The sequence below is a fragment of the Nicotiana sylvestris genome, chromosome 2, assembly GCF_000393655.2.
Source record: "Nicotiana sylvestris chromosome 2, ASM39365v2, whole genome shotgun sequence".
Lineage (NCBI taxonomy): Eukaryota > Viridiplantae > Streptophyta > Magnoliopsida > Solanales > Solanaceae > Nicotiana > Nicotiana sylvestris.
In genome coordinates this window covers 205,667,714-205,693,259 of record NC_091058.1, presented here as the reverse complement: position 1 = coordinate 205,693,259, position 25,546 = coordinate 205,667,714, and the positions used below count along the sequence as shown (strand labels likewise).

Sequence of the window (25,546 nt, the reverse complement as noted above, 5' to 3'; positions counted from 1 at the left end):
AAACTCCTCGGCAACGGTGCTAAAAATTGATCCATGACAATCCACACTCAATAGTGAGTGGAGACGGTCGTTGGAAGAATAATACCCAAAAGTGTCAGGGTCGATTCCCACAGGGAGTTAAATATGGGTGTTAGGGTGTACACTTGATGAGCGTAGATGAAACAACTCAATTATACTTCCAAAACTAGGGAGGTTTGTTATACTTCTAAAATTGACACTAGCAATGATCAATTAAAGAAAAGAGACTAGAAAACGAGTAATTATTTTTGTTATTTTTATCAAATGGGTAAAAGGCCTAGGGATGTAATCTTCACCTAGTTGTTAGACTAATAGGTAAACTATGTTAAAGCTTATTTTAGTGGTTGAGGTGTATTACAACTCTCAACTCTAAATTACTCACTTAATTCCTCTCGGTTATAGAGTGATTTTGCCCAAATTGGCTTTCTCAAGCTCTTTGACAAGAGTAGGTTGCTCTAGTGGTTAGCACCCTCCACTTCCAACCAAGAGGTTGTGAGCTCGAGTCACTCCAAGAGCAAGGTGGGGAGTTCTTGGAGGAAGGAATGCTGGAGGCATATCGGAAATAGCCTCTCTACCCCAAGGTAAGGGTAAAGTTTGTGTATACACTACCCTCCGCAAACCCCACTAGTGGAATTATACTGGGCTATTGTGGTTGTGACTTTCTCAAACCTAATTGGGTATCAATTCAGATAGTTGATATGAGCTCAAGTCGGGTTCTCCCTATCTCTAGTTCAAACCCTTTAATTAGGCTAGCCAAAACCTTAATTAGCCCAGTTTCTTGTTAGCCAAGTTTTTCTTGACTAAGTCTCTCTTTCTCAAGTAAAAACCAAGTCAAAAAGGCTTGAATCAATATTTTAAACCATTTATTCTAGAAATAATGCATGAACAAGGCTAAATAATAAATACTCAATTATAAACAAGCATTAGATTAATTACCCATAAGGCTTACACATAGGGTTGGGTGACAACCCTCGAGAAAAGCTAGCTACTCATAATAGAAATTGAAGAAAATAAAGAAGAAGAACTAATTAAGGCTGTAATATAAGATTAAATTGATAAAAATAATGTGATTTCACCCAAAATGGTCATAAATAACCAAAAGTAGTAAACTATAACGGCTACAACTCAAAAAACTATACAACTTGCCCTAAAAAGTATTTCTTGTCTATTTATAATGGCCCTAAATTCGCAGAAAAAATGCCATCCGGGAGGTTCTGTGGCATTCCATGTGCGGTCCGCACTTTTCTTGGTTCTGCAGGTGGAGGAGTTCTGCAATCGCACAATTTTGTCTGCAGCTGCACTTCAGCTTCTGCGGTTGCACTTTTGGTAAGGTTTCATCGTTGGTCATTTTGAACACTCTCTGAACTTTTGGGAATTTTATCAGTACGACCATATTTTGTGGCCACACAAATTGTGTGTGGTCCGCACTTTTCCAATCATCCTCTAAGCTTCAGCACAAGATTTGTGGCCGCAGAGGTAATTCTGTTGTCCGTACTTCCTTCTGCGGACCGTACTTTTGTCCAGCTGCACTCCTTCTTGCCTTTTGAGACAGAATATTTCTTTTTGAGTTAGATTTCTTCATTGAGGTACAATTCTCCAACATACCTGCAATTTGCACAATTTTGATTAGTTTTGGGAACAAAAATTAATACTTTTGGACTGAAAGTAAAGCAAGAAGGTACTAATAAGTTGTTAAAATCCAGAGTTATCAACTCCCCCAAACTTAAGAATTTGCTTGTCCTCAAGAAAATAGATTAGTTACCACCTCCTCAAAATGAAAGATCATTTCAAATAGTCAATTATAACCATTTATACTCAGTTGGAACCAAGAATTACCCACAATACTCATACATTTTCAATAAGGTGACAAATGACATATTATGAACATATAGTTCTAATATGGCATTTGAGCTTCAATAATTGACTTTACTCATCAAGGAGTCTTGATCTATCATGTAGATCATGATGGACTCCAAATACTTCCTCCTCTACCTTCCATTTGCCAAGCTCACTTCAAGAGTTAACACTTAATTTTTAGATCAATGAAAGATTCACTTTTTTCTCACAAAAGAATGTCACAATTAAGGCTTCAAGTGCAATAGGATCGTCTTTCATGTAGATCACCACTAAATTAAGTAGGACTTCTTTTGGATCTCTACTATGAATTTTACAAAACATCATAATTGGAGCAACTAACCATCACATCCTTTTACCTCGATGGAGAGGTGCTTGAATGGTACCTGTGGCTTTTTCGTAATAAACTATGGAATGGGACCATTTTTTTAGTGAAGGACCAAATTTGTTTCCGAAAAAAGGGATTGTAATCGGTAGAGGGACGGCTGGCAAAGCTTCGCCAAACCACCACCGTATCTGAGTTCCAGAAGCGTTTTAAGACCATTGCATACAAAATAAGATGACATGACTGATGCTCGTATGATACATATTTTTATTTCTGGGATTCGTGAGGATATTAAGATTTATGTGTTAGTCCATAGGCCCAAAACTTACAAAGAGACCCTTGATTTAGCCCATATCTATGAGCGTCGAATCCAAGCTGAAAAGGTACCTGTCTGACCCGCCTTTGCTTCAATAACCCCCTTTATACCAACCCCTAATTTGGCACCCCCTCAATCAGAATCCCTCTACCTCCCTCACCACTAATGCAACTGTCTACCAAATACCAAACTATCCTCCTATTAAGAGGCTATCTCTTGCAGAGGTCAGAGCCACCACGAGCGTGGGTTATGTTTCTATTGTGAGAAAAATCCATACCAATCCATAAGTGTAAGACTCCATCCCAGCTTCTCTTGCTCACTGATGAACCTGATATTGACCCTAAATTTTCGGAACCTTTTACCTATGATGATTTCATTACGGAGGAGCTGCAATGTTTGGAACTACAAGAACATTCGTGAATTTTTTATCAAGCCCAAATTGGAGGTATTTATTCATCAAATTTGAGATTTATAGGCCAAGTCAATGGTACTTCAGTCCTGGTCTTGGTAGATGGAGGAAGCACACATAACTTCATCTAGCCTCGAGCCGCTAGACACCTCTAGCTTCCTGTTGAGTCTGTTCCTATTTTCTCCGTTATGGTGGGTAGTGGACAATAACTTCAAAGTAATGTTGTGGTGAGGCAAACTAGTATGGTGATGCAAGGGCATATGGTAGTGGAAGATTTGTATATCTTGTCATTCCATAGATCCAACATAGTCCGGGGAGTGACATGGTTGGCCACCTTGGGGCTGGTACTTACAAATTATGCAACCTGGGAATTTGAATTTACTTTGAATAGATCACGAACAACTTGTCAAGGAAATTGTTCGATTGATACCTAATCGATTTGGTTGCATAACCTACGAATAATGGCCGCCACTGAGGCCATATCTTCATTCTTTAGGTTAGAGATGGTTACAGAGGAGATAGCGGATACAAGGGAAGCAACAATAGAATTGGTCGCTCTCTTGAGTAAGTTTGAAGATGTATTCCAGAGGCCCACATGCCTTCCTCCCTCGCGTGACTAGGATCATCAAATCCATCTTGCACCCGGGGCTTAACTTGTGAATGTAAAGCCATATAGATATCCTTATTTTCAAAAGAAGGTTATGGAGCAGCTTGTTGTGGATATACTCCGAGAAAGAGTGATACTGCCTAGCACGAGCCCTTTCTCTTCTACAATACTGCTGGTACAAATGAAAGATGGGGCATAGAGGTTTTGTGAAGATTATCGGGCCTTGAATGTTATTACAGTCTGTGATCGCTTCCCGATTCCAACCATTGACGAATTATTTGACAAACTACATGGCATTCATTATTTCTCTAAGCTAGATTTATTATCTGGGTATCATCAAATCAGAATCAGGCTCGAGGATGTGGCTAAGACAGTTTTTCGGACCCATGATGGACATTATGAATTTTTGGTAATACCGTTTGGGTTAACAAATGCTCCCTTAACATTTTAAGCCACTATGAATGAGGTATTTCGACCCCACTTGTGCCGTTTTGTGTTATTTTTCTTCGATGACATCCTTGTTTATAGTCCTTCATGGGCTTCTCACTTGGAACACCTAGCTGTAGTATTGCATTTATTATGCCAACACTATCTCGTGGCCAAGTGCTCTAAGGGGTCGTTTGGTAGGATGCACTAGATAAGCTAATGCATGGATTGACTTTGTGTATGAATAATACATTGTTTGGTAAACATTTTGAACCAATGCATTAGTTATGCAGACATTAGTTATACATCCTATTTGGTATTATCCTATGCATAACTAATGCATAGAAAACAATGGTATTAGCAATGCAATGGGTTTTAATGCATGCATTAGCTTAGTTAAAGACAAAATTGTCCTTCAAAATTTATGCTTGATTAAAATATGCTAGTTAGTATATTAATGCAAGTTCAAAATAATCCAAATAGTGAGAAATAAAATTATATACCTAGTAAATAAATAAATACTTAGCATATTTCCTTTTTTATAAATAAATATTTAATTTTATTTTACAATATAGTAGACAAATAAAATAATTTTTTTAAACTTTTTCATTTAAAAACATTTCTCAACATATGTTTCTTTTAAAAAGTTAGAGTGTGGACTAGTTTTGAGGGCATTTTTGTAAACAAACAATTCTTTTAGAAATTGTGCTATACTTTAATACATTAAATCAAACAATGGATAAGAAATATGTCAGCATAACTAATGCAATCATAACTAATACCAGCATTACTAATACACCCTATTCAGCATTATTCTTATGCACCCTACCAAACGACCCCTAAGTGCTTACTTGTTCAAACTTGTGTTGATTATTTGAGGCACATTATCTCAGCCCAAGAATTGTCTGTTGATCCTTCCAAGATTAATGTTATTCAACAATGGCCTCCACCTCGTCCAGTCAAGGAAATTCGCAACTTTTTGGGGCTAGTGGGCTACTACTGACATTTCATTCATCATTATGCTGCATTAGCAGGACCCTAATCAGATTTGTTGCCTAAGGATTCCTTCCAATGGGTATAAAAAGAACAAGAAGCCTCTGCTACTCTAAAGGGGTGTTGTTGTTGTTTCCTGTATAGTACTTCTTATCTGGTATAAATATGGAATGATGGAAGATCAAGTTTTAACTTTTCTACTCTTAGATATATATTATCCTCTTTATCAGCTACCTACAGCAGTAACATACGTAAATATAAATGATATAACTGAAACAAAAATTAATTCGAGCTCACTGAATTCACAGTGTTTCCTTAAGGAATTTAATCCCCTCCTAGTACCCAAGGTTATGGATTATTTCCTCCCAGGATAGAACGAATTACACACTGGTGTAGCGGTACTTCAAACCCCAGTATTTCAGCGAACGCAAAGTTCGGCAGCAAATCACACTTACAGTTGCTTTGTTTGTAGTTTTAAAACAATGCAGAACAAGGGAGGAGAACTCAGAAGTTGAATGGAAATTCTGAGAGGAAGGAATGCAATGTATAACCGATGTTGAATTCTTACTGAAGAGGATATCAGATTGCAATTCGTTTTTCTAGTGTATACACAGTGTATACAGAGTGTAGTTTGGGTGTATACAGAGTGTATATCATTTATATACAGAGTGTATATCAATTGTATACAAAGTGTTTCAAGTGTTTTTTTCCGGTGTGTTCTCCTTTCTCTACAACTTCTGCTCTATTTATAGCAGTTATGTGAGAGAAATCTGCCCCCTCCATGGTGGAACAAGCATTAGGATATCATGGAGGAAGCACTTAAATGGTGGAATGAACACTTGTTTGGTGGGAGGAGCACTTGGCCATGGTGGGAGGTGCACTAGGCATCTTGTTGCTTTCTTGGTGCAACACAATATACGGATTGGAAAACATCCGTTACAAATACGGATTATATCACATTAATATTCACTATTAACAAATAAATTTGGTCCAAATAATTAATCAATCGATCGATCATTTGATCAAATCCGAATCCAAATCCAAATTCAAATCTCATTTCCCATTCACTCTCATTTTAAGACTATTTCATCTTAAACAAAAACTCAACAATCCAAAACTCAACAATCCCCCACATGAATGGGGAATGGCTATATCACGGAAGTATGCATGAAAAACTTGTGTGATTTGCAAGCAAGAATTAATTGCATCTGGATAAGTAGGTTTCCCTTTGAACTTTCCGTAGTGAACTTATGTCGGATATACTCGGTCAATCGGTAGATTTGATATCTTTGAACCGTCGAACTTTAGTGTATACCTAGACAACCATAAGTCACACAATCAATCCCTTAACCGTCTTTGGTTCTCATTGTTGTGTTCGTTTCAGCCATGAACACTGCCTGGTTTCATAAGTGCGTAGAGAATTGGCCTTGCAAAATTCTCCTTGAAGCGGCTAACACTTCACACTTACATAGGTGATTCCTAAACGTGTCATCTCGTAGATACACTATTTGATATACCCTGTATCAAATTTAGAAATCATTAAAAAGCCTTAATGCTTTATCCTTGGTACTGAACATTGTCTCATCACGAGAATGGACAAAAAATTTTGTTGACAATGTTGAACCGTCATTAATGACTTTGTTTGATCTCCTTGAACCTAGATCTTGGGATCTCTAGTCTTCTAGGTAGAGTTACCGCCACAATGACTTGTTCTCGGCCATAGTCCCATTCCCCTCGATGATTTCTCAACTACCTCTCTAGTTAGGCCTTTTGTAAGTGGATCCGACACATTATCACTTGACTTTACATAGTCAATCGTGATAATTCCTCTAGAGAGAAGTTGCCTAACGGTTTTATGTCTTCGTCGTATATGACGAGATTTACCGTTATACATAACGCTCCCAGCCCTTCCAATTGCCGCTTGGCTATCACAGTGTATGCATATTGGTGCCAACGGTTTGGGCCAAAATGGAATGTCTTCCAAGAAATTCCGGAGCCATTCAGCTTCTTCACCGGCTTTATCTAAGGCTATGAACTCAGCCTCCATTGTAGAGCGGGCAATACATGTTTGTTTGGACGACTTCCAAGATACCGCTCCTCCACCAATAGTGAATACATATCCACTTGTGGACTTCGAATCAGTTGAACCGGTGATCCAATTTGCATCACAATATCCTTCAATCACCGCAGGATATTTACTGTAGTGCAAATCAAAGTTTTGGGTATGTTCTAAGTATCCCAAAACTCGTTTCATTGCCATCCAATGAGATTGACCTGGATTGCTCGTGTATCGACTCAATTTACTTATAGCACAAGCTATATCTGGTCGTGTACAATTCATGATGTACATTAAGCATCCCAACACACGAGCATAATCCAATTGTGATATGCTTTGGCCTTTGTTCTTTGCTAATGCAAGATTCACGTCAATTGGAGTCTTTGCAACTTTAAAGCCTAAGTGCTTGAATTTTTCAAGTACTGTCTTAATATAATGAGATTGTGACAATGCCAGACCTTGAGGAGTCTTTTGGATCTTAATCCCCAGAATTAAATCTGCAACTCCCAAGTCCTTCATATCAAACTTGCTAGTTAGCATACGCTTAGTCGCATTTATGTTGGCAATGTCATTACTCATTATCAGCATATCATCCACATATAGGCAAACAATGACTATGTGATTTGGAACATTTTTAATGTACACACATTTATCACATTCATTTATCTTAAAACCATTTGACAATATTGTTTGGTCAAATTTCGCATGCCATTGTTTGGGTGCTTGTTTTAGTCCGTAGAGGGACTTAACAAGTCTACATACCTTCTTTTCTTTACTTGGAACTACAAACCCTTCAGGTTGTTCCATGTAAATTTCTTCCTCCAAATATCCATTTAAGAAGGCTGTCTTTACGTCCATTTGATGAATTTCAAGACCATAAACTACAACTAAAGCTACTAGCATTCGTATGGACGTAATTCTCATCACTGGAGAATATGTATTAAAGTAGTCAAGACCTTCTCGTTGTCTATACCCTTTGACAACAAGTCTTGCCTTAAATTTATCAATAGTGTCATCATCTTTCATTTTTCTCTTAAAAATCCATTTAGAACCCAAAGGTTTATTTCCAGGAGGAAGATCAACCAATTCCCATGTATGGTTGTTCAATATGGATTCTATTTCACTATTGACTGCCTCTTTCCAGAACAATGATTCCGAAGAAGACATAGCTTCTTTAAATGTTCGAGGCTCATTTTCCAATAAGAAAGTCACAAAATCTGGTCCAAACGAAGTAGACGTTCTTTGACGTTTACTACGCCTTGGATCCCCCTGATTAAATGTACTTTCTTTTGTTTCTTCCCGAGGTCGTTTAGATCCTTCACCAATTGACTCACATTCTTTTTTTATACGGATATATATTTTAAAAAAACTCAGCATTATCTGATTCTATAACCGTATTATTATGAATGTCGGGATTTTCTGGTTTATGAACCAGAAATCGATATGATTTACTATTAGTCGCATATCCTATGAAAACACAATCAACTGTTTTCGGTCCTATTTTTACCCTTTTGGGTTTAGGAATTTGCACTTTTGCCAAACACCCCCACACTTTAAAATAATTCAAGTTGGACTTCCTTCCTTTCCATTTTTCATATGGAATGAATTGTGTTTTGCTATGGGGTACTCGATTTAGTTTTCGGCTGGCCGTAAGAACGACTTCCCCCCACAAGTTCTGTGGCAAACCAGAACTTATCAACAATGCGTTCATCATCTCCTTTAATGAACGATTCTTTCTTTCCGCAATCCCATTGGATTGGGGCGTGTAAGGGGCTGTTGTTTGATGAATAATTCCATATTCTAAACATATTTGTTCAAAAGGAGATTCATATTCACCACCCCTATCACTTCTTATCATTTTGATTTTCTTGTTAAGTTGCGTTTCAACTTCATTTTTGTATTGCTTGAATGCGTCTATTGCTTCATCTTTACTATTAAGTAAGTAAACATAGCAATATCGAGTACTATCGTCAATAAAAGTTATGAAATACTTCTTTCCACCGCGAGATGGTATTGACTTCATGTCACAAATATCTGTGTGAATTAAGTCTAAAGGATTTGAATTCCTTTCAACCGACTTATAAGGATGTTTAACATACTTAGATTCCACACATATTTGACATTTTGATTTTTCGCATTCAAACTTAGGCAATACTTCCAAGTTAATCATTTTTCGCAAGGTTTTATAATTGACATGACCCAAACGTACATGCCATAAATCATTTGACTCAAGTAAGTAAGAAGAAGCTGAAGTTTTATTATTAGTTTCAACAACTATTACATTCAGCTTGAAAAGGCCCTCAGTAAGGTAACCTTTTCCTACAAACATTTCATTCTTACTAATCACTACCTTGTCAGATACAAAAACGCACTTGAAACCGTGCTTTACAAGAAGTCCAGTAGAGACTAAGTTCTTCCTAATCTCGGGAACATGAAGGACGTTGTTCAAAGTCATGACCTTGCCAGAAGTCATCTTGAGAAATATCTTACCGTATCCTTCAATTTTTGCTGTAGCAGCATTTCCCATAGAGAGCGTCTCTTCGGGTCCAGCAGAAGCATATGTAGAAAATGCTTCCCTCACAGCACAAACATGGCGAGTGGCTCCAGAATCAATCCACCACTCCTTTGGGTTTCCTACCAGGTTGCATTCAGAAAGCATGGCGCACAAGTCATCAACATCATCATGCTTTTCTACCATGTTTGCTTGACCCCTTTGCTTGTCTTTCTTCCGAGCACGACACTCCGTAGATTTGTGTCCGGTTTTCCCACAGTTGTAGCAGTTTCCACTGAACCGCTTCTTGCTTGGGTTGTATTTCGGACCAGAAGCCTTCTTTCTCTTTTTGTTATCTTCAACAATATTTGCTCCCATTATTGTTGAATTTCCACGGCCTCTCCTTTCAGCAGCTTTATTGTCCTCTTCGATTCTCAATCGAACAATGAGATCTTCAAGGGACATCTCCTTTCGTTTGTGTTTTAAATAATTTTTAAAGTCCTTCCACAATGGAGGCAACTTTTCAATTATTGCTGCTACTTGGAATGCCTCATTGATGACAAGACCTTCAATGAAAATTCCATTAGTAAAATTACTAAAAATTTTACTTTCAACATTAGCATTCATTTGAAATATACCTTCAGCAAGTAGATCATGAATAATCACTTGTAATTCATGGACTTGGGTAATAACAGACTTGTTATCTACCATTTTGTAGTCCAAAAATTTTGCAGCGACGAATTTCTTCATCCCGACATCTTCAGTTTTGTATTTCTTTTCAAGCGCATTCCACAATTCCTTTGACGTCTCCACACCACTATATACATTATACAGATTATCCTCCAGTCTGCTAAGAATATAATTCCTGCACAAGAAGTCAGAATGCTTCCACGCCTCAATCACGAGAAAGCTATCATTCTCTGGAGTTTCATCTGGAAGATCAGGAACATCTTCCTTGATGAACTTCTGTAGACATAACGTAGTCAAGTAGAAGAACATATTTTGCTGCTAGCGCTTGAAATCCATCCCGGAAATTTTTTCGGGTTTCTCTGCCGGTGCCAACGCCGGAGTTCGACTTGTCGATGCGTTGGCAGTCATCATAGGAACATCTTGATTTCCGTCATTCGCCATTTTTACTGTAAAAATGACACAAACAAACGTTTAAAACTGGAGTGAAAAATCACGTAGATTTTAATCTCCAACGAAATGTCACGAAGGCTTTACTCTCCAAATGGGAGTACACAAAACCACAAAGGTTTTAAGTTTCCAGAATAATAAGAATAATACAAATACAGAAATTAAAATTATTAAATTCCTTAAGCTTGTTGTTGTTGTTTCATGTATAGTACTTCTTATCTGGTATAAATATGGAATGATGGAAGATCAAGTTTTAACTTTTCCACTCTTAGATATATATTATCCTCTTTATCAGCTACCTACAACAATAACATACGTAAATATAAATGATATAACTGAAACAAAAATTCATTCGAGCCCACTGAATTCACAGTGTTTCCTTAAGGAATTTAATCCCCTCCTAGTGCCCAAGGTTATGGATTATTTCCTCCCAGGATAGAACGAATTACACATTGGTGTAGCGGTACTTCAAACCCCAGTATTTCAGCGAACGCAAAGTTCGGCAGCAAATCACACTTACAGTTGCTTTGTTTGTAGTTTTAAAACAATGCTAAACAAGGGAGGAGAACTCAGAAGTCGAATGGAAATTCTGAGAGGAAGGAATGCAATGTATAGCCGATGTTGAATTCTTAATGAAGAGGATATCAGATTGCAATTCGTTTTTCCAGTGTATACACAGTGTATACAGAGTGTAGTTTGAGTGTATATCAATTGTATACAGAGTGTATATCAGTTGTATACAGAGTGTATATCAATTGTATACAGAGTATTTTGAGTGTTTTTTTTCGGTGTATTCTCCTTTCTCTACAACTTCTGCTCTATTTATAGCAGTCATGTGAGAGAAATTGCCCCCTCCATGGTGGAACAAGCATTAGGATATCATGGAGGAAACACTTACATGGTGGAATGAACACTTGCTTGGTGGGAGGAGCACTTGGCCATGGTGGGAGGTACACTAGGCATCTTGTTGCTTTCTTGGTGCAACACAATACACTGATTTAAAAACATCCGTTACAAACACGGATTATATCACGTTAATATTCACTATTAACAAATAAATTTGGTCCAAATAATTAATCAATCGATTGATCATTTGATCAAATCCGAATCCAAATCCAAATCCAAATCCCATTTCCCATTCACTCTCATTTTAAGACTATTTCATCTTAAAAAAAAAAACTCAACAATCCAAAACTCAACAAGGGGAAGTTGGGATTTAGACGTGTTCTAACTTTACTGGATTTTAGCCAAGAGTTCCAAGTCGAAACTGATGCATCATGACAAGGAATTGGTGTAGACGCTTCAACCTAACACTGGGAAATATTTGCTACTCCCTCCGTTTCAATTTATGTGAACCTATTTCCTTTTTGATCCGTGCCAAAAAGAATGACCCCTTTCCTTATTTGGAAACAATTTACTTTTATGCAATGATTTATAGCCACACAAAATATATGTGCCTCATTTTAAACCAGAAGTTCAAAAGTCTTCTTTCTTTTCTTAAACTCCGTGCCCAGTCAAATGAGTTCACATAAATTGAAACGGAGGGAGTATTACTTAAGCAGTGAGTAAATGGATATAATTTCTTCTGGGATGCCAATTTACCATCTTTAGTGATCAGCAATCTTTAAGGAACCTGACCACTCAAACAATCCAAACACCTGAACAAAAAAAATGGCTCACTAAGATGGTCAGCTATGACTTTCATATTTTGTACGGGCCTGGCCAACAGAACTCTACAGCTGATGCCTTGTCTCATCATTCCGAAACTGCTTTAAGTCCAAACTTTTAACCTTGAACAAGATCTGAAGCAATTGAATCAAACCCACCCTGAATTCATTGCGATTCAATAGGCAGTAAACCAAGGAAATATGGCTTATACTGACTACGAGTTCAAGGAAGGCATACGTTCTGTAAGGGTCGACTAGTGCTTCCCTTAGATTCTACTCTATGCCAACAACTAATTTATGAGTTCCATGCCACATTTATTGGTGGCTATGCTGGGATCGCACACACCTACCATCCCCTGACTTCTAATTTCTTTTGGAGGCAGATGCGCAAGGATATACACGCATTTGTCGCTACTTGTCACATATGTCAACAGATGAAGGATTCACATCTACACCTTGTAAGTCTATTGTAACCCCTGCCCATCCCGGATCAGGTCTTTGAAGATATTGTTATGGACTTCATCACTTGCCTGCATAGTTCCAAAGGGAAGACCACTATTATGACTGTGGTCGACCGTCTCACAAAGTACGGCTACCTTCGACTTTTTCAGCTCATACAGTGGCTAAAACTTTTGTGGTAGGTATAATCAGGCTCCATGGACTTCCTCGCACCATTGTGACTGATCGGGACCCGAGCTTCCTGCATTCTTTTGGTAAGAGATAAATCGATTTCAAGGTTCAACTTTGGTCTTCAGCACTGCCTATCGTCCTCAAACAGATGGACAGTCAGAAGCTCTTAACAAATGTGTGGAAGATTATTTATGTTGCAATTTGACAGAGGTACCTTCTCTCTTGATCACCATGCTGTCGTGGGCTGAATTCTGGTATAACACTTCTTACTAGACTTCTGCAAGTATGAACCCTTTTCAGGCTTTGTATGGTCGTGATCCACCTACCATTGCTCGATATATTTTGGGTAGCATCGCGAGTGAACTGGTGGAAAGTTAGTTACTACAATGATACAAGGTGCTGCAAATACTCAAGAACAATTTGTTAAAAGCTCAAAATCGCATGAAAGCTTTAGCTGACAAGTCACGCACTGACATATCTTTTAAGGTAGGAGAATGGTGTATGTTAAGTTGAAGCCTTACATGCAGCCCACTCTGCATTTACAACGTGATCAGAAATTAGGTAGGAGATATTTTGGACCTTACAAGGTGCTAAGGCGTATTAGGGCCATCGCATATCGCCTTGAGTTGCCTGAAGCTGCCAAGAAACACCCAGTTTTTCATGTCTCCATGTTGAAGCGATGCGTTGGAACTCCGGAGAAGCAAGTGACTCCTTTGCAGCTGAGTGATGTTGCATCATCTGATAATTATGCCAACCTCAACCATGAGGACAAGGTTGATTTACAGGGAGGGAGTAATGTTGTGACTGAGATAGCTGACTGGGAAGCACAAAGATGCCACGAAGGATAGTCACATGGATAAGACACGTAGGAGTTTTAGAAGAATTATTCTTTCAAAAAGACTTGGAGATTACGTATGGAAAGGTGGTGGTCCCGTGAATAAGGACAAAGTTGGTTAGGCAAAAGAGTATAAAGCAACAGACAAATATTGATAAGAGTGTTCTCTATTTTCTCCATCTTTTCTTCTAGTTCCCCGTCTCCTTCTCTATCATCCCTAGTTATCTACTTCCAGTACTTCTTATTGTAATTCTGTTTTTGAGTATTAGTCCGGTTATTAGAAATTGTAATTTTGAGCTAAGTTCCTATTAGTATAGTTTAGGAGTTTTGGTTACTATTTCATTACTAGATTTGTTCCACTTTGTTTGCTTGATCTTTTATTTATTCTATCACCTGTACTTCTCTTCAACTTTTTTTCTTTTTGAACATTATATATATATATGTGTGTGTCAAACTCGAATCACTGTTAATACAAAAGTAAAATAGTAAAATTAATGAAAAATTGCTCCATTAGACTTCAATGGTAGCCCTAATATCACCGTTCGAGAATTAGATGGTGAGGATGCATTTATCTTTTCCTTTATGTTTTACACAAACAATTACCAAACATATATTCTAACACGGCAATATTGGAAAAAATTGTATTTTGTTTCAATTGCAAAAACTTGATTAATAAATCTAATAGAAAAGATTGCAATAACCTAGTTTTGAAAATAAAAAAAGCAAAAAGAAAGTGTTTCTTCTTCATATTCACGTTATCAAAGTCTATGCTACTTTTACGCAAATAAAATAAAAAAAGAATTAAACTAAATAGCCTGACCATCTAATTCTTAAACAGCACCATTAAAATCTGCTTCCTTTCACGAGTATAATTCCTTCCTTTTAGGCACATGTTTTTTTGTAGTGGTTGGTTGATTCTCTACTACCTTATACATTATTTCTATTCCTTTTTCTTATGTAGAATCATAACAATTTTGTCCATGAGCATGCATTAGCGTACTATATATAACACTCTTTGGAAGTATTTTTGGGTTAATATACTTTAAAAAAAAACATTCTTGAGAATATATGATCTGTAAATTAATGAACAAAGAAGAACAACAATATTGCTTATCTTAAGAAGCAAAAAACAAAGAGTTAAGAAATCAGCTCATCACGGTGAACGAAAGCTTACATTTATTTAGTCGTAAAACGATACAGTCGAATTTGTAATGTGTTTATAGACAAGCGAACTGATTTGATCCAAAATGATAAATAAATTAGATTAAAAATAAGACTTAGCGTTAAAATCGAAGGGAATAGCAGGCCTGGCTCCGAGACCTATGCTTCCGAGGACAAAAATAAGAACAACATAAAACAAAAAGTGAAGTTGTATTCTTTAGCGTGAGAACAGAATATAGCATAAGTTTTTCGAGAGATTTTCTGTGTCGACAATGATTGTTGAAATTACTATTTATAGCTATACCTAGGAAACGAGATACTAGGATCAAGCCCCTCTTAAATGACAATAAAGGAGGCCATTGATGAATGTGTAACGGTAGGCCATGAATGCAAAAATTCTCTGTAACGACTGCCTATTTAATACTAGGGAATATTCTTCATTAAATGCCATCTGGTGACAAACATTCGACCCGCTCCCGCTAATTATGCTCCCTTCAGGGTCTATCTGATACCAACTGCAGCTTTTATCCTCGGTCTTAGTTCTCACTCGGTTTGTCTTCCACCTGTTTCCGGTTTCATGTGTCACACTATCATTTGGTCATTTAATATCAACCAATTTTACCCTATACATAGAGTCCCCCTGCTTTTCGGTGGCACATCTTTGTGTCATCAAGAAGTTGGTGAATATTCCTTTTTTGTCGAGAAATTTTCTGAAACCCTCTGCACAGTCTCTAAGGCTTGATAAGACTCACAACACCTTGCATTTAATATCTCGAACACGTGTTGCTCCACGATTCAATAATATTTTCGCCGGTTCTCGAGGTAATCATGACCATGATAGCTATCTATATATTTACTTATACACATTATTTTACCTCTTTCACTTCTAAAAATGTCATAAGCTCGTTTATCCTCTTTGCACTTAACTTCCTTATGCTTTCACCTCTCTCCTATTTTTTTTTCAAAAAACTCTATCATCTTCTTACTATTATCGCTTCTTTCACTGAATCTTTTAAAGAACTATGGCATTCTCTTTGGTGGAGGCTCGAAGAGAAGAAAAGATAAAGAGGTTGATGTTGATGTTGATCCCCCTACTGTAAGCACAATCATACCCAAATACTTGAGCACCGTTAATCACTTCTAAGAGAGGTTTCCTTCTGCGAACCCTCAAACTTGGGCGGTTAGCAGGTATTCCTCTTTTATCGTCCCTTCCAACATTCTTACTCTGAAGGAGGATTATAATGGCCATGACCTAAACATCATTGCTCTTGACCTGGTGAAGCGGGTTGTCTTCACCAAGAAAGATTTTATGTATGTATATAGGCACCCCTTCACTTTAGGCCCATTTGCTTTGAGCAGGGGACTAGACTCCATGATCTTGGAGTTATGCCATCGATATCAGGTCTGCTATGCACAAGTAGGCCTTTTGTGTGGCGAACGGTGGCTTGTCTGCACTGGTTATGCACGGAGATGGGAAAAACCCTAACCCTGGCATATATGATGAACCTCTACTTCCCCAACATCTCCCGTGGGGGAGTAATAAATTTCAGCAAGCATGGCCACCATGCTCTACTTACCAGCATAGATAATGACAATTACTGTCACGACCCGGATTTTCTACCCTCGGGAGTCGTGATGGCGCCTACTAATGTGAGCTAGGCAAGCCAATTCTTAACTGCTACTTCATTAACAAATTACTTCTTTTGACAATTATCAGTAATATCATGAAAATAACGGAATTAAATAAATATGCGGAAGACGTAAATTAAATAACCTGAACAATAATGCGGAAATCAACATATGCCTTTACCCAAGAATTGGTGTCACATTACTCACGAACTTCTATGAGTACTAAATACAACCGTTTGAAAGAAGAATATAAATTGTTTGTCTCGGAAACATGAGATAACAGACTGAAATAAAAGATAGAGGAGACGCCGGGCCTGCAGACGCCTGCAAGGCTACCTCGGCGTCTCACTGGACTGAAGTCTAGCTCCCGCGCTACCGCTGCTGTCCAAGACCTGGATCTGTGCAAAAGAGCACAGAGTGTAGTATCAGCACAACCGACCCTATGTGCTGGTAAGTGTCCAGCCTAACCTCGGCGAAGTAGTGACGAGGCTAGGACCAGACTCCAAATAAATCTGTGTAGTTCATATATATATATATATATATATATATATATATATATAGCGGAAAAAAAAGATACAGGAATAACCAGTCAATGCGGGTAGGGGAAACATGTTGTGGGGGTGAATATAGTTCCGAATAGAAAGGCATCAAGGAAGGAAACAACATAACTAGAATATCAACAAGGAAGTAGAAATCAACAATTTGCACGGCATCACCCTTCATGCTTTTACTCTCGTTCTCGCCAAAACAATACACGGCATCACCCTTCGTGCTTTACACTCTTCCTCACCCAAACAACAATCACAAGGCAAATAGGATAAGGAAATCTAATACCTCAAAATAATCAAATAATAGCAAGTAATGAAAGAAACAACATAACTCGGATATCAACAAGGAAATCAGAAATCAACAAATGCACGGCATCACCCTTCGTGCTTTTACTCTCTTTCCTCACCATATAGTCAATAAAATCGGCACGGAATGGTACATCCTGCGGTACGACATCACCCTTCATGCTTTATCACTCTTCCTCACCCAAACAACAATCACGAACAAGGGGCAAAAGATTAAACAAATAATAATAATAGAAATCCCGGCAAGGGAATACAATTAAACAGCTAAATCCCGGCAAGGGAACAATATCAATAAATCTCAACATCCCTGCAAGGGAAATATTCAACAAAGCAACAAGCATCACGGCAAGGGAACAATTCAATAACTCTTTCTCTTTCTTTCATTTCTTACTTTATAACTCACTTTACCACTTGAGCCAATACTCCAAAGGGTTTCATTTATCTCATATACTTTCACAATTCGTATTACCCCTCGAACCAAAGCTTCTCGAAGTTCAAAGATCACAATTTCTTTCACATGCTTTTTACAACAGATAGAAATCATCATTTAGGCATGAAAGATACAACAAGATCAGAGTATCCGCAATATAAAGACTCACGGTCATGGTAGACACCAACGTATAAATACTCGTCACCATGCCTATACGTTGTACTCGACAATTAGCACGTATAAAATAAGACTCAACTCTTAATCCCTCAAGCTAAGGTTAGACCAAATACTTACCTCGAAGCTTTGAACACCACTCAAGCCTCAATTATAGCTTTACCCCGTTGATTCCACCACCAATCCGCTCGAATCTAGTCACAAGTTACTTAATTACATCAATAAGTGCTAAATGAATCAACCCCAATGCATGCAAATGAATTTTTCCAAAGTTTTACCCAAAAGGTCAAAATTACCCCCGGGCCCACGTGGTCGAAACCCGAGGTTCGGATCAAAACCCGATTACCCATTTCCCTACGAATCCAAATGTATAATTTGTCTTGAAATCGGACCTCAAATTGAGGTCCAAATCCCCAATCTTGGAAAACCTAGGTTCTACCCAAAACACCCAATTTCCCCCGTGAAAATCTTTGATTTTAAGTTGAAACTATGTTAAAAGATGTTAATGATTGAAGAAAACTAGTTAAAAATTACTTACAATTGATTTGGAGAAGAAAAGTTGCTTGAAAAATCGCCTCTTATGTTTTCGGGGTTTTGAAAAGTGAAAAATAACTAAAAATCCCATTTATTTATACCCCTCTCAAACCCTCACCATGGACCGCATAAAAAGGACCGCGACCGTGGAGCTCTACTGCAGACTGCATTAAACGGACTGCGGCCGCACAGGCCTCCCTGAAGAACAGCAGTTCAGCATCCTATGCGGACCGCACAAAGGCGACTACGACCGCACAACCTCCACCGCGCCCCTCACAAAGGCGACCGCGGCCGCGCTGGCCCCTCCGCGATCACATGCGATTTCTCGCGGACCGTACTAAAGGTTTCAGAGACCTGCTACTTCCTGAACCTGCTACTTTTACAAGGCTAAAACCATTCTGAAACACTCCCGAGCCCTCGGGGCTCCTAATCAAACACATGCACTACCTCAACAACATCATACGAACTTCTTCGTGCGATCAAATCGCCAAACTAACCTCAAAAATGAATCAAACCTCAAAATCAAGAGTTTTCCAAAAACTTCATCAAGTTTAAATTTAAGATTTCAAATTCGAAACACGTCAAACGACGTCCGATTTTAACCAAACTTTATAGAAACCTCTTAAATCACATATAAGACCTGTACCGCGCGCCGGAATCAAAATATGGGCCCGATACCAACATGTTCTAATCAATTTTCATTTCAATTTTTCATTGACAATTTCAGAAAAACAATTTTACTCAAAAATTCATTTCTCGGGCTTGGGACCTCGGAATTCGATTCCGGGCATACGCCCAAGGTCCGTGTCCGTTTACCCAAAATATTGACCGAAGTAAAATTTATTCATTTTAACATCAAAACTTAGCATTTTCACAAAATTTCATATTTAAGCTTTCCGGCTATGCGCCCGGACTATGCACACAAATAGAAGCGACTCTAAATAAGGTTTTCAAGGCCTCAAAACCATATAATGGGTAAGAAAATAGGTGATGACCCTTTGGGTCGTCACATTCTCCACCTCTAAAACAATCGTTCATCCTCGAACGGACAAAAGAAGGAAGTACCTGAGTCGGGGAATAAATGAGGATAACGGCTTCACATATCGGACTTGGACTCCCAGGTCGATGCCTCAGGAGGCTGACCTCTCCACTGAACACAAATAGAAGGAAAACTCTTGGATCTCAACTGACGAACTTGCCGGTCTATAATAGCTACCGGCTCCTCCTCATAGGACAAGTCCTTGTCCAACGGGACAGTGCTGAAATCTAACACGTGGGATGGATCGCCGTGATACCTCCGAAGCATGGACACATGAAAAACTGGATGCACGGCTGATAAGCTCGGCGGCAACGCAAGTCTATAAGCCACCTCTCCCACTCGATCAAGAATCTCAAACGGACCAATGAACCTAGGGCTAAATTTGCCCTTCTTCCCAAATCTCATCACGCCCTTCATAGGCGACTCTCGGAGCAATATCCGCTCACCAACCATAAAATTCACATCTCGAGCATTGCGATCTGCATAGCTCTTTTGCCCGGACTGGGCTGTACGTAGTCTATCCTGAATGATCCTGACCTTGTCCAAGGCCTCCTAAGCCAGATCCGTACCCAACAACCGAGCCTCTCCCGGTTCAAACCATCCAACCGGAGATCAACACCGCCTACCATATAAAGCCTCATAAGGAGCTATATGGATACTCGACTGGTAACTGTTGTTATAGGCAAACTCCGTTAAAGGCAAAAACTGATCCTACGAACCTCCAAAGTCAATAACACAAACTCGGAGCATATCCTCTAATATCTGAATAGTCCGCTCGAACTGCCCGTCCATCTGAGGATGAAATGCTGTACTCAACTCAACCTGGGTACCTAACTCTTGCTGAACTGCTCTCCAGAAATGCAAGGTAAACTACGTACCTCGGTCCGAAATGATTGATACCGACAGAGCATGAAGGCGAACAATCTCCCGGATATAGATCTCAGCTAACCTCTCGGATGAATATGAGACTGCCATAGGAACAAAATGCGCTGATTTGGTCAGCCTATCAATAATGACCCAAACTGTGTCGAACTTCTTCCGAGTCAGCGGAAGTCCAGTAACGAAGTCCATAATGATCCGCTCCCACTTACACTCGGGAAGCTCAATCCTCTGAAATAAACCACCAGGCCTCTGATGCTCAAACTTAACTTGCTGACAATTCAAACATCGGGCCACATATGCAACAATATCCTTCTTCATTCTACGCCACCAATAATGGTACCACAAATCCTGATACATCTTCACGGCGCCCGGATGAATAGAGTACCGGGAACTATGGGCCTCATCTAAAATCAACTCTCAAAGCCCATCCATATTAGGCACACAAACTCGACCCTACAATCTCAAAACTCTATTAGCATCTAAGGTAACCTGCTTGGCACCTCCACGCTGCACCGTGTCTCTAAGGACACACAAATGGGGATCATCAAACTGTCGATCATAGATACGCTCCAATAACGAAGAACGAGCGACCGTGCAAGATAATACCCGACTAGGCTCAGAAATATCCAACCTCACGAATCAATTGGCTAAGGCCTGAACATCCAAAGCAAGCGGCCTCTCGCCGATTGGGATATAAGCAAGACTGCCCATACTGGCTGACTTTCTACTCAAAGCATCGTCCACCACATTGGCCTTTCCCGGGTGATATAAGATAGTGATTTCATAATCCTTCAACAACTCCAACCACCTCCTCTACCTCAAATTCAACTCCTCTTGCTTGAACAAACACTGAAGACTTTTGTGATCAGTGAACACCTCACACGCCACGCCATAAAGATAATGCCTCCAGATCTTCAATGCGTGAACAATGGCTGCCAACTCCAAATCATGAACCGGATAGTTCTTCTCATAAATCTTCAACTGCCTCGAAGCATAGGCATTAACCTTGCCATCCTGCATCAACACTGCACCAAGCCCAATACCGGAAGCATCACAATAAACTGTGTAAGGCCCTGAACCTGTGGGCAATACTAACACCGGTGCCGTAGTCAGAGCTACATTGAGCCTTTGAAAGCTCACCTCACACTCGTCCGACCATCTGAACTGGGCACCCTTTTGGGTTAACCTAGCCATCGGGGCTGCGATAGATGAGAACTTCTCCACGAACCGACGATAATAACCTGCCAATCCTAAAAAACTCTGAATCTCTATAGCTGATGCTGGTCTAGGCCAGTTCTTGACTGTTTCAATATTCTTCCGGTCAACCTGAATACCCTCTGCTGACATAATATGACCCAGGAATGCAACTGAACTCAACCAGAACTCACACTTCGAGAATTTAGCATATAACTGACTATCTCTCAAGGTCTGAAGAACCACTCTAAGATGTTGCTCGTACTCCTCTCGGCTGCGGGAATATATCAGAATATCATCAATGAAGACTATCACGAATGAGTCCAAATAAGGCCTAAACACTCGGTTCATCAAATCCATAAAAGCTGCTGGGGCATTGGTTAACCCGAATGATATAACCAAAAACTCATAATGCCCGTACCGAGTGCGGAAAGTTGTCTTAAGGACATCGGATACCCTAATCCTCAACTGATGGTAGCCAGATCTCAAATCAATCTTTGAAAATACCTTGGCACCCTGAAGTTGATCGAACAAATCATCAATCCTCGATAGTGGATACTTATTCTTGATGGTGACCTTGTTCAACTGCCGGTAATCAAGGCACATTCTCATCGAACCATCCTTTTTCTTGACAAACAACACCGGTGCACCCCAAGGCAAAACGCTGGATCTAATAAAACCCTTCTCAAGCAAGTTTTGCAACTGCTCCTTCAACTCTTTCAACTCTGGCGGGGCCATGCGATATGGCAAAATAGAAATGGGTTGAGTGACCAGAACCAAATCAATGCAGAAGTCAATATCCCTATCGGGTGGCATACCCGGCAGGTCCGAAGGGAAAATATCAGGAAACTCACGAACCACGGGCACCGAATCAATAGAGGGAACCTTAACATTGGAATCACGAACATAAGCCAAATAGGCCAAACACCCCTTCTCGACCATACGCCGAGCCTTCACGTACGAGATAACACTACGGGTACAATGACCAGGAGTCCCTCTCCACTCTAAACGGGGCAAATTTGGTAAGGCTAAGGTCACAGTCTTGGAGTGACAATCCAAGATGGTGTGGTACAGGAATAACCAGTCCATCCCCAATATAACATCGAAGTCGACCATGTCTAACAACAATAAATCAACATGGGTCTCAGGACCCACAATCACCACAATACAAGAATAATGGACTCGATCGACCACAATAGAATCACCCACTGGTGTAGACACATAAACATGAATACTCAATGAATCACTAGGCATGACCAGGTACGGTGCAAAATAAGATGACACATATGATTACGTAGACCCTGGATCAAATAGCACTGAAGCATCTCTATCACAAACCAGAATGGTACCTGTAATGACTGCATCTGAAGCCTCAGCCTCGAGCCTAGATGGGAGGGCATAACATCGGGGTTGTGCCCCACCACCCTGAACTACCTTTCTGGGACGGTCTGCTGCTGGCTGACCTCCACCTCTAGTAGCCTGAGCTCCACCTCTAGGACCTCTACCTCCACCTCTAGCACCTCTACCCCCACCTCTAACTGGCTGGGTAGGTTGCGAAACGCCTGGTGCCTGTACCATAGCACGAGAACCTTGATGCTGAGAGCTACCTAGTGCTCGAGGGAATAACCTGGCAATGTGACCAGGATCACCACAAGGGTAACAAGCCCTCGACTGCTGGCCCTGTTGACCTGAATGACCACCTCGAAAATTCTGAGGCAGCGGTGCACTAATGGGAGCTAGTGGTGCACTATAAGGCTGCTGATCAGAATAATGCGTCTAAGAACCACGACCACCTGAAGTACCATGAGAGACTTGGAGAGCTGACTGAAAGGGCCTAGAAGGATGGCCTCTACCATATGAATCTCTACCTCCAGACGAGGTACCACTGAATCTGCCTGAATGATGGGGCCTCTTATCCGACCCATGACCACCTCCCTATGACACAACCATCTCAACTCTGCGGGCCACATTGGCCGCTTCCTGGAAAGTGATCTCACTCCCAGACTCTTTGGCCATCTGAAAACGAATAGGCTGAATAAGACCATCAATAAACATCCTCACCCTCTCTCTCACGGTGGGAAGTATGACGAGAGCATGGCAAGCTAGATCGATGAACCTAGTCTCATACTGGGTGACCATCATGAAACCCTGCTGGAGGTGCTCAAACTGCCTCCGAAAGGCCTCTCTATGAGTCACGGGAAGAAACTTCTCCAAAAACAACACTGTGAACTGTTCCCAAGTCAAAGATGGCGAACCGGCTGGTCTAGCTAAGCAATAATCCCTCCACTAAGTCTTGGCGGATCTAGACAAACGAAAGGTAGCAAAATCAACTCCATTGGTCTCAACGATCCCCATGTTCCGAAGAACCTCATGACAACTATCCAGATAATCCTGGGGATCCTCCGTAGATGCACCGCTGAATGTAGAAGTGAAAAGCTTGGTGAACCTATCCAGCCTCCACAAAGATTCGACGGACATAGCCGCTCCATTACCGGTCTGAGCTACTACACCCGACTGAACTCCCACAGCTGGTTGAACTGCTGGAACCTGAACCTAGGGAGCTACCTGCTCTGGAGTGCGCATAGCAGGAGTTTGAGCCCCCTCCAGCCTGAGAAGTGGCTGGTGCTACGGGAAGCAAACCCGCTCGGGTGACACTCTCCATGAGGCCCACCAATCGGACCAGAGCATCCTAAAGAATTGGGGTGGCAATGAACCCCTTTGGGACCTGAGCTGGGCCCACTGGAACTGTTGAGGCCGGAACCTCCTCCTCGAAATCAACCTGAGGCTGCGCCACTGGTGCTGCTGCTCGGGGCTAAGCTCTGCCCCTACCTCGGCCTCTAGCACGGCCTCGCCCTCTGCCCCTAGTAGAAGCTGCTGCTGGAGGCTCGGGCTGCTGAGTGGTAGATGAGGAAGCGCATGTTCTCGCCATCTGCAATAGAACGTAGCAGAAATCCAATTAGCATTTGAGAAACAAATCCGCACGACAAGAAAGAACAAGTGTGAAATCTTCCTAACTCTATAGCCTCTGGGGGATAAGTTAGATGTCTCCGTACTAATGCCTCAAACTCTACTGAGCTTGTCCGTGAGTTGTGAGACCTATGTAACCTATAGCTCTAATACCAACTTGTCACGACCTGGATTTTCCACCCTCGGAAGTCGTGATGACGCCTACTAATATGAGCTAGGCAAGCCAATTCTTAACTGCTACTTCATTAACAAATTACTTCTTTTGACAATTATCTGTAATATCATGAAAACAATGGAATTAAATAAACATGCGTAAGACGTAAATTAAAGAAACTGAACAATAATGCGCAAATCAACATATGCCTTTACCCAAGAACTGGTGTCACATTACTCACGAACTTCTAAGAGTACTAAATACAACCGTTTGAAAGAAAAATATAAATTGTTTGTCTCAGAAACATGAGATAACACACTGAAATAAAATATAGAGGAGACGCTGGGCCTGCGGACGCCTGCAAGGCTACCTCGGTGTCTCACTGGACTAAAGGTTGGCTCCTGCGCTACTGATACTGTCCAAGACCTGGATCTATCCAAAAGAGCACAGAGTGTAGTATCATCACAACCGACCCCATGTGCTTGTAAATGTCCAGCCTAATCTCGGTAAAGTAGTGACAAAGCTAGGACCAGACTCCAAATAAACCTGTGTAGTTCATATATATATATATACAGCGAGAAAAAAGATACAGGAATAACCAGTCAATGCGGGTAGGGGAAACATGCCGTGGGGGTGAATATAGTTCTGAATAGAAAGACATCAAGTAAGGAAGGAAACAACATAACTAGAATATCAACAAGGAAGTAGAAATCAACAATTTGCACGGCATCACCCTTCGTGCTTTTACTCTCGTTCTCGCCAAA

The 25,546-nt window shown here is 40.2% G+C and overlaps 1 protein-coding gene across 1 annotated transcript; it reads left to right on the top strand.

Annotated features, from left to right (window-relative positions):
* The first annotated feature begins 3,383 nt into the window (after window positions 1-3,383).
* On the top strand, window positions 3,384-13,777 carry LOC138886197 (uncharacterized). The gene is made up of 4 exons (XM_070167246.1): window positions 3,384-3,486; window positions 13,036-13,139; window positions 13,230-13,302; window positions 13,416-13,777. Exons 1-4 carry the CDS (start codon window positions 3,384-3,386, stop codon window positions 13,775-13,777), a joined length of 642 nt encoding a protein of 213 aa, XP_070023347.1.
* Window positions 13,778-25,546: the final 11,769 nt, after the last annotated feature.

Excerpts from the sequence above, each read along its gene's own strand:
- LOC138886197 (XM_070167246.1), top strand. The coding sequence starts at position 3,384 with ATGGCCGCCACTGAGGCCATATCTTCATTCTTTAGGTTAGAGATGGTT. Across the intron at positions 3,487-13,035 it reads AGAATTGGTCGCTCTCTTGA|GTTCAACTTTGGTCTTCAGC; the intron begins GTAAGTTTGAAG and ends ATCGATTTCAAG. Across the intron at positions 13,303-13,415 it reads CGCGAGTGAACTGGTGGAAA|GTAGGAGAATGGTGTATGTT; the intron begins GTTAGTTACTAC and ends ATATCTTTTAAG.